Source organism: Rutilus rutilus (genome assembly GCF_951802725.1).
Source record: "Rutilus rutilus genome assembly, chromosome: 20".
Taxonomy (NCBI): domain Eukaryota; kingdom Metazoa; phylum Chordata; class Actinopteri; order Cypriniformes; family Leuciscidae; genus Rutilus; species Rutilus rutilus.
Window position 1 is genome coordinate 6209559 of NC_140225.1, and position 13609 is coordinate 6223167.

Sequence of the window (13609 nt, forward strand, 5' to 3'; positions counted from 1 at the left end):
ATTAACACGGGTCCAAAAGCTCTTGCCTGATCAGAATACTTATTTTTCCAGTGATATTCCTCTGACCTTTTCTCTTTTGTAATGTCTCTCAGCCATCTCTCTTTCTACAGTCTTTCTTCAAATCTCCCTCTTGCTCTCTCTCTCTCTTTCAACAGCGTTTCTTATAAATCACTTACTGCACCTTTAATTCATACTTAAAGGGATACTCCACTCTTTTTGGAAATAGGCTCATTTTACAACTCCCCCAGAGTTAAATAGTTGAGTTTTACCGTTTTCGAATCCATTCAGCCGATTTCCGGGTCTGGCGGTACCACTTTTAGCATAGCTTAGCATAGATCATTGAATCGGACAAGACCATTAGCATCTCTCTCAAAAAAATGACCAAAGAGTTTCGATATTTTTCCTATTTAAAACTTGACTCTTCTGTAGTTACATCGTGTACTAAGACCGACGGAAAATGAAAAGTTGCGATTTTCTAGGCTGATATGGCTAGGAACTATACTCTCATTCCTACGTAATAATCAAGAAACTTTGCTGCCGTACCATGAGTGCAGCAGGCGTAATGATATGACGCAGCGCCTGAAAATAGGTCTAATAGGTTAGGCAAACTTAGTCCCGGTCACGTTGGAAGTTACTGAGCTGGGGACTATTTTCAGGCGCTGCGTCATATCATTACGCCTGCTGGACTCATGGTACTGCAGCAAAGTTTCTTGATTATTACGCAGGAATGAGAGTATAGTTCCTAGCCACATCAGCCTGGAAAATCGCAGTCAAGTTTTAAATAGGAAAAATATCTAAACTCTTTGGTCATTTTTTTGAGAGAGATGCTAATGGTCTTGTCCAATTCAATGATCTATGCTAAGCTATGCTAAAAGTGGTACCGCCAGACCCGGAGTTTGGCTGAATGGATTCGAAAACGGTAAAACTCAATTGTTTAACTCTGGGGGAGTTGTAAAATGAGCCTATTTCCAAAAAAAGTGGAGTATCCCTTTAACTAATGCACACATGACCTCTAGGTCACAAAGAACTAAGCCATTCATTAATGATTGATTAATAGTTTAAATCTTATATTAATTGCTAATAATTAAATGTGTCATCAAAGATTAATTCTCTTCAATCATTTAGTATGAATAGTGAAAATTTGTGTAATTCACAATGGGTCGAAGCATGCATTTCAACTTTCAGCTGTCTGCAACGGGATACCATGAATAGCTCTTCATGAGTCATACATGAACTCATGATTATCTGTGCATTAGTTAAGCATGAATGAATACATATTAGTGCACCGGTATTGTTACTGTTTTTAATTTTTCTAATTAGCTTTAGGCCTAATCTATTTTTATTTCAGTTTTACTCATTTTATTAGGCTACTAAAACTTGAACTTATTTCAGTTAGTTGCCAAAGCAACATTTCAAATATTCATTAAAGTTTAATTTCAGCTTTATATCAACTATGATTTTTCATAGTTTGTTAAAAATAACAACCCTGATTCAGTCACTATACTTGCTGTTAGTACATCTATAACTGCATTTTTCACAATGTTAATAAATCAGTTCATACTGTGACACTGATTGGTTAAACCAAGGTGCTTATTGGTTTTCTGCAAGGCTAGAAGCTAGATCCAAGTTTGCTGACCAAATTGCAGCTCTATATCACTTTCTGAACTAATAACAGACACATTTTAACTGTGGCATAAGGAAGAGCGTTTTAGTTTCCTCTACAAACGACATTTTGAATCTCAACTTATTCCAAGTTAGCAGTGATCCCACACACAGGTTGGCACAGACTCAGATGAATAGTTTCAGGGCTGCAGTGTCAGGTTGGAGGTATGTTTGTGGGAGTAGGAGAATTCCCCATGTTTTTCACTCATTAGATGAGATATGGGAGCTATGCTAAACGCACTCTCCTCCCGAGAGTAGATATTTTCTGAGGAATATCCATATGGACTGGTGATTCATACATTACGCTTACTGTATTTCATGACAGTATTTGTTTTTCTCATTTCGTAATATTCAGTGTGTTGCATAAGTGCAATGCAATTTGAAAAATTAGGTCAGACTGTCTTCCATTAGTTCAGACTAACTTACTGAGGCCAATATAGAAAAGGTTATTCAAAACAAAATATTTGAAGTAGTTTCCCAATATTTGCCATGATAAGGAAAGCATGCTTCAAATTCAATCCCAAATGACTGCAAATGTGTCAGAATTTGATACGATTAAGATTGCTAAAATGGTTTCAATCTTCCCCACAGCCCAGATGTGATGTCAGCAGAGCGTCCCAGGACAAACAGAAACTCCATGATCGCTTTGGGCCATCAGAAACTGGACTATCAGTGGCCACAGTAGCATTGATCAGGTAGGCCAACAAACACATCATCTGCCAGTTCCTATTGCAATAACTATGAACATGAAGATCAAAAACTGACAATTTAATCATAACATGTATGACTAGTAAATAGACAAAATGTATCTTGAAATTTAAGTGTCTGCTAAATGCATAAATGTAAATGTAAAATATAGCTGCCAGCAGCAAAATTGTGGCCAAGCACATTAATGGCATTGAGTACATTGCATTCCTCAGAAAAAAATGTAAGATTTTAGAGCCAATTATTGCAAATGTTATAATTTTACTTTAAATAGTTGAGCAAAAAATTAAAATAGACATCATCTATGACATTCCAAACCCAAAATACTACCATCTTCAGAACACAAATGAAGATATTTTTTATATTTTGTAGTATAAGTGGTTGAATCCAAGTCCTCTTAAAAACATTTATATGATGCTTTATATGATGAACAGATTTAATTTAGGCTTTTGTTCACATAAAAACACTGATCAACACACATACACAGAGCACATCAAATATGATAAATGGCATTTGAACAAATCTCACTGGTTTAATGAGAGAGTATTAAAAATATCTTAATTTGTGTTTCAAAGACAACGTCTAATGGGTTTGGAATAACATAAGGCTGAGTAAATGATCACAGAATTTTCATTTTTGGATGAACTATCCCTTTAAATTAGTCATTAGAGGCAGTTTTCTATCAAGCGTTGCAGAGATATCGCCTAATTTCCTGTTTGTAAATGGCACTGTTGATTTCATTGCACTTAGCTTGGTGAGAGTTTCACCTTTTGAAATGACTGGGTCAAAAAAATTGAGTAGTTGTAAAAAACAAAAAACAAAAGTTAACAAATGAACCTAAAGGTCCGAATTGGCCCCAAGTTGCTCATACTATTCACCTTAATTAGTGAACCAAATTTCACAACTTTTCATCATACAGTTATTTATGGTCTGTCAAGGACTCCCATAGTAGAGGAAGAAGAAATAGAGGTCAGAACAGAAACAATATAAAACAGAAACAACAGAGTGTTCAGTGCTTGGTCCCCAGTGCTGTCCAGAGTGCAGAGGAGGGTTTGTGTTCCAGGTCAGTTGTTGTTTTAGCACTGTTTGGACAGTAAGGCTCTATCTCTCGGCAGTGTTGTTTCAGTACAACTGATATCACGCACACAGTGAATGAGCAGCATGTTAACTCTCGGCTTTTGTTTTCTCACCAGACATTGAGCAGATGGCCGGCGATGGGGCAGCTTTTCCAAAAAGCAAAAGGACAAAGTGATGGTTTTTGCAGTTTGCAGGTTATTCCAGACTGAGGAACAAAATGGGAGGGAATGCACAAGAAAAAGATGAACAGGATTTGAGTAATGAGAGAAAAATACTGGTATTGTGTGTACTGTATATAATACTAGGTGAGATGTGTATATGTTAATGCAAGTGTAAAGTTGTTGATGGAGCTTGTTTGAGTGACGTGACATTTCTATAAAGCACTCATTAGATTTGTCAGCTAATGAGGTACTATTAAAGACTATATAAACGTGGAAAGATGCTTTACAGAAAGCGATTTCCAAAAAAGGGAATTACAGTAAATTCTTAATATAGTCTAATGTAAATTTCTGTCTGGGACAATTTACCAGACACTGTCCTAATTGTAAAATACTTGAAATACACCCAATTTATAACAAATGTTGAACACGCATGCTATAAATTTATATACATTCTTTTGTACCACGATTATAAGAATTGCCATGTGTAAGTGTGTATATACAGACATAACAAATATGCATGTATGTATCCATGATGCATGGATCATACAGTATGTGTGGATGAGAGTGGAAGAGGGGCGCTCCCACATGTGAATTCCTCCATCTACAGACATATATCAGTGTGATGACGGGGCTTATGAAAACATGTAAATTACTTATGGCAGTTCTGTACGCTGCTCGCCTGTCTGACGTTATATAATGTGTGCGGCCTTTCGCCTCCCTAAAACTGAAGCAATGCCCAGAGTATGAACCTGAAATATCATCCTAAACTATGAATTAACAAGTGCTTCCTTTGTGCCTGCCAAATTTAAGTCCAAAGTGGTTAATTAAACTGAATAAAATGCAGTATACAGTGAACTAACCAAACCAAGCTGGATTAAAGCAGTATTACATACTGTAAATCAGTCTGTCACTATCAGAACTCCTTTAAAAAAATGATTTCAGAAACCCAAAACGTTATGCCCAGTCATAGTGAGTTAATTTAAGTTAGATAAGTGCTGCTAATCATAAACAACAGAAGACCTAATGACAGTAAAAATGTTTGAAAATAGCTCAAATAAATAGCTAAAATACAATAAAAAAAAAGTTGGAAAAGTTCAATGATCATAAACTTTACTGAAGTTATTAGTGGACCTCAGGGACAATAATGAAATAAAAAAGTTATTAAGAGTGCAACAGTGCCCACGCTCTTTTTCAGCTGCGCTGGTTCTGGAAGAGTTTTTTTCCCCACTCATTTTTCCCATATGGATTTTTGTCTTTCTTAAAGAGTTATATGCCATGAACCAAGCCAATCAGCTACGAGCTGAATCACAACACTACAAACTTTGATTTTACGCAAAAAAGTTTTTGAAAATCGGACAAAAAGACAAAGGTACAAGACTGTGTGCTTAACCGCTTTAGTGAGGGAAAGAACTACAATCCCACAAAGCATTGCGAACAGCATAATCAAATTAAAAATGATGGAGAAATATAAAACTACTAATTTACTAATGTTTATTTTAGATATAAAAGCAATATATTTTGATTTAATTGCAAAATATTGTATATATATATATATATAAATTATATTAAAAATGATACACCTAATATTCTGTATAGCAACAATGAGTAATAATGTAGTTTTTCACCAGGAATTCTGCTGTTAAACACTTATTTTAAAAAATAAGCTGAAATAATGCGGGCTGACGGCTTCAGGAGAAGCAAATACCATGGATTAACAAACTCGTAGCTTAGACTAGGTCTGTCTTAAAGGGTTTATAACTTATCATTCAAAATCAATTTCCCAAAGGAGAAAATTAATGGAGTACTTCCAGAACCCAACTGCTGCACTCTAAACTTAATCCACAAGTGAAAACAGTCAGGTATACTGGACAACATTAGGTTAAGCTCCGAAAGTGAGCATTAAGTGTTTGACTGTCGTTGTTGACAGCTGGGCGAGTGAGGTACTAAAATACTGATGTCTAGATAAGGTCTTGCTGTTTTGCAGACCACTTGCAGCCTTCCGTGTGAAAGATGAAACACATTTTCTAATCAAACTTTTGTAACATGATATTGTTCTGGCCAGAAAAGTGTATTAAAGCATGTAGTACTGTCTTTTGATGTACGTTTGACCTATCGTTTCAGTCACTGTTCTGAGTAATGGTGTTGATCTGTGTGTAAAAATTAATGAGAGCTGATGTATGGCAGAATTCTTTGTCTGTTAGGGAAAAGTGATATGATGACGAGCGATCTGTACTCATCTTGTGTATTGTAGTGTACCAAATGGACGGAATAATTCATTATGCATATTGCATTGTTATTCAATTGTATTTTTTAATAAATAAGATATTTCTAAATAACATAATTTGGTTTACATTTCTTTCATCATGTACTGATGTACTGTACTGCACTTAAAAAATAGACCTTATAGTCACATACTGTACATACTCTGATTCTTACAAAGCCCCAAAAGGGAAATGATGATGTAAAATAAAATTAGATGGAAGAGAATACTCAATTTCTCGGTGAATAGCAAAAGATTTGTGAGAGAACCGAAACGCATTGAAATATGATTTTTCCACCCATCTCATATCCCCCTCTCCCCCCTATTTTGTCATAGTTCAAAATGTTGGGAGGTACACCTTTCAATGTTAATATTTAGACTATAAGATATGCAGTGACTAAAGGATCAGGTGAGAAAACATCAGAATCTAGGTCATGAGGTCATTGGCAGAATGACAGCAAATATAAGCATTACTCTCAGTATGAAGAATCTCAGATTTCTCTCACTTAAAGGGTTAGTTCACCCAAAAATGAAAACTCTGTCAGTAATTACTCACCCTCATGTTGTTCCAACACCGTAAGACTTTCGTTCATCTTCGGCACACAAATTAAGATATTTTTGATGAAATCTGAGAGCTGGCTCACTCCTCCATAGGCTGCTAGGTTATTGATATCTGCCAGCCCAGAAAAGTTAGTAAAGACATCGTTAAAATAGTCCAAGTGACTACAGTGGCTCAACTTTAAGTTTATCAAGTGACGAGAATACTTTTTGTGTGCAATTTTTTTTTTTTTTACACTTTTTTTTTTTACAAATGAGTTCACGTAGTGTAACAGCGCAGCGCTTCTGGGTTGTACATCAGAACGTGTAGGCTCACTATAGAGCTGGTAAGTCCCGCCCCCTTCGCTAACCCCGCTGGACCTCTAGGTTGAAAAATCGTCAATGCAAGTGAATGGGAGAAAATAATTATTTTCTGGTCCCGTTTGAATTGTGCCATGAATGTGAACATATGTTGTCTGTGAATTTTTTATATAATCTTTCGTGTGAAGAATGCTACAATTTAGCGGGTAGAAGTTTGATACGGTTAGACTTTGTGTGAGAGCACTTTGTGGACTACAACTCTTCGCTGCTTTCGACGCGTTTGAAACGTCACCACCATTCGCACACGGACACTATAGCTCACGGATCCCGCTAAACATGACTGTGTCTTTGGTGCACTTCACCGCCTTCTTTCAGGGAGAGGACAAAATCGTTGAGGTTGGCGAAAACCACGGGTAAGTCAACTTTATGGGGTGACGTCACATAGGCGACATGTAGTCTTTCTCGTTATGTCTTTTCCACAACTGCTAGCCGAAGAATCATACCATATACTGTCAAACTCGTAACATGAAAAATTATATAAAAAATTCACAGACAACATATGTTCACATTCATGGCACAATTCAAACGGGACCAGAAAATAATTATTTTCTCCCATTCACTTGCATTGACGATTTTTCAACCTAGAGGTCCAGCGGGGTTCTCAGAAGGGGCGGGACTTACCAGCTCTATTGGCCAGCATCACACGCATCACACACATGACCAGCATCGGCCAATAGTGAGCCTACGTTCTGACGTACAACCCAGAAGCGCTGCGCTGTTACACTACGTCGGTGGCTTAGGAGAATGACATGGAAGAGATGGTTGAATTAAGTCATTATTTTTGTTTGTTTTTTTGCGCACAAAAAGTATTCTTGTCACTTGATAAACTTAAGGTTGAGCCACTGTAGTCACTTGTACTATTTTAAACATTGTCTTTACTAACTTTTCTGGGCTGGCAGATATCAATTACCTAGCAGCCTATGGAGGAGTGAGACAGCTCTCAGATTTAATCAAAAATATCTTAATTTGTGTTCCGAAGATGAACGAAAGTCTTACGGGGTTGGGACAACATGAGGGTGAGTAATTACTGACAGAATTTTCATTAACCCTTTAATACAGATGATAAGCAGAGTTCAAGCGGTTGCGGCACAAACAGAACAGCTTTAAATAAACGGTCTAATGTGATTTTCTCCACCACAGTAAACAATAAATGTAAAATCATAGCATATGTGGGACTTATGAAGTCATAGACTCTATAAGTGTGCACCACACTCGTAAAAATGTACTATAAAATCTCAACACTTGAGAGTCAAGCTGTTTATCAGCATGGCAAAGTTGAGCACACTTGATATTAGCGCCTCCATCTGGTAGATAGCGGTAATGCATGAGTAAAAGTCAGTCAACTTTAGTCATTGTGCGGTAATGGTTAAAAGCACCAGAGGGATATGAATGAATTGTAGCATTGAAGTAAATACTAAATATATATTAGTAGTAATAATAGTAACACTCTATAGAACATTTTATGAGCTAGACCATATTACTAACGCCACAATTTCTAACCTTTCTTAATTTCCAACCAGGAAATTGCGGTAACAAAAGCATGATACAGCACATTTTAATTGAATTCTCTACAGAAATACAACAAAATTGTTGTCAATTGATGTATTTGGGGCAGTCTATAGAACATTTTATGAGAGCTGAGAGACTTGTTGAACATAAGAGCCCTCTTTTTGTACCCTCAGAGGTTCAGGAGGGCCGGTGTAGCCGCACACATTCCAGCAACTCCCAACACAATGGAGTCATAAAATATGTCATATACCCACCCTCTGCATCTACAGATACCACAGAAACAGACGAATGACTCGGGGAAATATAAAGTGGATGTGTGCCAGTGACTGATGATTTACAGAAACGCATACTTGTGCTCCAGTGGGGCGACACCGGGGCAGCATTATTATTATTTTATGTCTTTTTGTGTAGTTTAATACAGAGAACATGCAAAAGTGGGTCAGTGCAGGTGAAAAAATCAAACAGGAAACCGACTGATCTGTGTTTGAAAAGGAGTCCATGACAAAACTGCGATAAATGTTTAAGTCTTACAGTTTAACAAAACATTACGCATATGTAGCTTAGTTTTATTTGTAACTGTGCAATATGAAACGCACTTTATCATAATAGTGATGCCTTACTAAATGCCTAAAATTAATAATTATAATCACACTGTTGTGTATGTTGTGTGTCATAATTAGCACAACTAAAATAGATTCTGATTTGCTGTTTTGAAATATACAAAAAATTATCTGTCAGATCTGCAATATCCTAAAGGAGGTGGATGTTTCCCCATCCAGGGCACACAGATTTTTTTTATATCTGTCTAGAGAATAATTTCCTCCTGTGCAGGAGATTGTGATTTGCTCATTGAGCAGAACTGAGTCATACTGAGATTAATACACTACTGATTGGCAGAATGGTAGAAAGAGGACATACTTGATGCATCGCTATGACAACAGCTCACCCCTGCCTCTTGGCATTTCCTCAAGTATGGCTGGCCAGTTGGATGAGATCTCCACTAATGTCACAAAGCATATCCCACTTCAGGCCACCACTGTCCTGAAACACACACACACACACACACACACACTGGCTGAGATCCAGCTGCAGACTGCTTTGGCATTTCATTGAGGGAGCAAATAAGGTTTTCCTTGTAGCAACGATTTCCAGACATATCCACAGAGAACATGTTGAGATCAGAATGAAATCCTTATTATGTAATGGGTCAATTATTCTGTGACACGTATTTATTTGTCTGCATTTATATTTATTTAAAAAATAACATTATGCCATTGAGTATAATTCAAAATAGATGGTGAAATTAATACATTTTCTATGATGAGCATGTTACGACATAATGGGAAACATGTCAAAGTGATTTGCTTGTCTGTTTGATTATAAAGTAGGCTAGCCTATATCTGTTACTATAGACTATACGGATATGGCTATGTGAGGGATGTTTAAATTAATCCCTTTTCTTTGCATGACACATTGACATTAGTATAGAACAGCTCTTTCGGGAATCGGGATTATCCTGAACGCTGGCATCAACCAATCACTTCATGTGTCATAGAGAGGCTCTCGGGAGCGCGCATAAACGTCACATTCTTTTGATTTTCCCGGCAATAACTACGGTGACACATTGCTGCCACATACATATTATTTTTTCCCCTCAATTATGTCGTAATAACGAGAACTTATGTCGTTAAAACGACATATTTTCTCATAATAACGAGATCTTATGTCGTTAAAACGAGATCTTTTTCTCGTAATAACGAGATCTTATGTCGTTAAAACGACATCTTTTTCTCGTAATAACGAGATGTTATGCATATTTTCTTGGCCTTATAAGGACAAAATATGCCTTTATCCACATAAAATTGATAGCCTATCACGCCTTTATCACACTTCTACGTGATAAAGGCGTGATATAAAATAAGCAAATAGTAGCAGCCCCCAATCAGGCAAAAAAAAAAAAGTTTAATTTTTTTTTTTCAAAATATATTTTATATTGGCCTATATGTTTTTTTTTGTATAATATATTATATATAAGATTTATTTTTGTTAATAGGCTATACACTCACCTAAAGGATTATTAGGAACACCTGTTCAATTTCTCATTAATGCAATTATCTAATCAACCAATCACATGGCAGTTGCTTCAATGCATTTAGGGGTGTGGTCCTGGTCAAGACAATCTCCTGAACTCCAAACTGAATGTCAGAATGGGAAAGAAAGGTGATTTAAGCAATTTTGAGCGTGGCATGGTTGTTGGTGCCAGACGGGCCGGTCTGAGTATTTCACAATCTGCTCAGTTTCTGGGATTTTCACGCACAACCATTTCTAGGGTTTACAAAGAATGGTGTGAAAAGGGAAAAACATCCAGTATGCGGCAGTCCTGTGGGCGAAAATGCCTTGTTGATGCTAGAGGTCAGAGGAGAATGGGCCGACTGATTCAAGCTGATAGAAGAGCAACTTTGACTGAAATAACCACTCGTTACAACCGAGGTATGCAGCAAAGCATTTGTGAAGCCACAACACGCACAACCTTGAGGCAGATGGGCTACAACAGCAGAAGACCCCACCGGGTACCACTCATCTCCACTACAAATAGGAAAAAGAGGCTACAATTTGCACGAGCTCACCAAAATTGGACAGTTGAAGACTGCAAAAATGTTGCCTGGTCTGATGAGTCTCGATTTCTGTTGAGACATTCAGATGGTAGAGTCAGAATTTGGCATAAACAGAATGAGAACATGGATCCATCATGCCTTGTTACCACTGTGCAGGCTGGTGGTGGTGGTGTAATGGTGTGGGGGATGTTTTCTTGGCACACTTTAGGCCCTTTAGTGCCAATTGGACATCGTTTAAATGCCACGGCCTACCTGAGCATTGTTTCTGACCATGTCCATCCCTTTATGACCACCATGTACCCATCCTCTGATGGCTACTTCCAGCAGGATAATGCACCATGTCACAAAGCTCGAATCATTTCAAATTGGTTTCTTGAACATGACAATGAGTTCACTGTACTAAAATGGCCCCCACAGTCACCAGATCTCAACCCAATAGAGCATCTTTGGGATGTGGTGGAACGGGAGCTTCGTGCCCTGGATGTGCATCCCACAAATCTCCATCAACTGCAAGATGCTATCCTATCAATATGGGCCAACATTTCTAAAGAATGCTTTCAGCACCTTGTTGAATCAATGCCACGTAGAATTAAGGCAGTTCTGAAGGCGAAAGGGGGTCAAACACAGTATTGGTATGGTGTTCCTAATAATCCTTTAGGTGAGTGGATGTCAGCCAAATATTGACCTTGTCATAGTAAGGATAGCTCCCCATAATGAAAACAAAAATACATCACACTATTCCCATTATTTATTTTGTGTTCCAGTTTAGAAAGAAGGTAATTCAGATATAGCATACATGGATATCTCTACAGTGATACTATATCATAAATTATATTATTACAGTGATACTTTATGAGTCAGTCAGAATAAATGTTGCTCAGCAGAATAAGTAATATACACTTTATTAGGTCCACCTGTTCAACTGCTCGTTAACGCAAATATCTAATCAACCAATCACATGGCAGCAACTCAATGCATTAGTAGACATGGGCTGTGTCTGAAAGCTTAAAAATGCTGCCTTCGGGGGATGCATTCCAAGGTACGAAGGCATTAAGGCCCGTCTGAATCCATTCTAAGTGTCACTTCCTGTCTCATTAGATATACCTTCATCTGATAGATTTTTGAAGGCTGGATGTCTCCTTTGATATCCCACAACCCTTTGCGTTTCATTCCATGACAGTTGAGTTAAACAATAACGCTGCCTCAGAAGTGATCTGAAATCAGTTTTGTGCGCAAACACTGCCTGCAAAGTCATTGCCTTATAAGGCAGTGAGGCAACAAGTCAGCTGCCAACGTTTTGGAAAAGCAGCCATTTTGGCAAAGCAGCCATGGTCAAGACAATCTACTGAAACTCAAACTGAGTATCAGAATAGGGAATTTAAGTGACTTTGAATGTGGCATGGTTGTTGGTGCCAGATAGGCTGGTGTGAGTATTTCAGAAACTGCTGATCTACTGGTCCGAAGAAGAGAAAATATCCAGTGAGCAGCAGTTCTGTGGGTGAAAATGGCTTCTTGATGCAAGAGTTCAGAAGTGAATGGCCAGACTGGTTCAGCTGATAGAAAGCAACAGTATACTCAAATATGCACTCGTTACACCCGAGGTCTGCAGAAGAAAATCTCTGAACGCTCAACACATCAAACCTTGATACAGAAGCAGAAAACACACTTGTGCCACTCCTGTCAGATAGGAACAGGAAACTGAAGCCACAGTTCACACAGGCTCACCAAAATATGACAATAGAAGATTGGAAAAACGTTGCCTGATCTGATGAGTCTCGATTTCTGCTGCAACTTTCAGATGGTAGGGTCAGAATTTGGCATAAATATGAAAGCATGGACCCATCCTGCCTTGTATCAGCGGTTCAGGCGGCTGCTGGTGTAATGGTGTGGAGGATATTTGCCACACTTTTGGACCAACTGAGCATCGTTTAAACATCACAGAGTATTAGTAGTACATGAGTATTGTTGCTGAACATGTCCATCTCTTTATGACCACAGTGTGTACCCAATCTTCTGATGGCTACTTCCAGCAGGATAACGCTACATGTCACAAAGCTCAAATTCATCTCAATCTGGTTTCTTGAACTAACATGATAAGTTCACTATTCTCAAATGGCCACAGTCACCAGATCTCAGTCCAAGAGCACCATTGTGATGTGGTGGAACGGATGATTCGATTGATGTATCTGCAGCTGACAAATCTGCCAAACTGTGTGATGCTATGTCAATATGGACCAAAATCTCTGAGGAATGTGTCCAGCACCTTGTTTAATCTATGCCACGAAGAATTAAGGCAGTTCTGAAGGCAAAAGGGGTCCATTTCGGTACTAGCAAAGGTCCGGTAAGTGTATAATTAACTGTTGTATTAGTCCCATTAGTCTCCACAGTTCTTTACTGTAGTAAACATGTCATCTTTGCTCTGTGTCTCCCTCCTGTGGCGGTCCTGATAGCCTCCGGTGCTCTGAGAGGATATTTCATGTGTCGTGAGTTTATGAATTGCAATAAATACTATTGTATTATTATGATAAATATTAATATTGTTCCAAAAAATATTTAATGACAGACCAACTCATACAGTATTCTTCATCACTAATCGAAAGCTTAACCACGTGGTCTGCATTATTGTATTGTATTTATTTGGAACCATTAGCAAGTGTAGCGCTTTTTTCTTGCATTTATCTTTTAAGAATTAGACAAAAGGG

General features: G+C 37.8%; 1 protein-coding gene across 1 annotated transcript in view; it reads left to right on the plus strand.

Moving 5' to 3' along the window:
* Nucleotides 1–5050, plus strand: part of LOC311279795 (uncharacterized protein) — a 28529-nt gene extending 23479 nt beyond the window's left edge. The window contains exons 7-8 of the mRNA XM_084391525.1: nucleotides 2254–2357; nucleotides 3561–5050. Coding sequence (XP_084247651.1) covers nucleotides 2254–2347 — 94 coding nt within the window. The 3' untranslated portion in view covers nucleotides 2348–2357; nucleotides 3561–5050. The remainder of the gene's footprint in view (nucleotides 1–2253; nucleotides 2358–3560) is intronic.
* Nucleotides 5051–13609: the final 8559 nt, after the last annotated feature.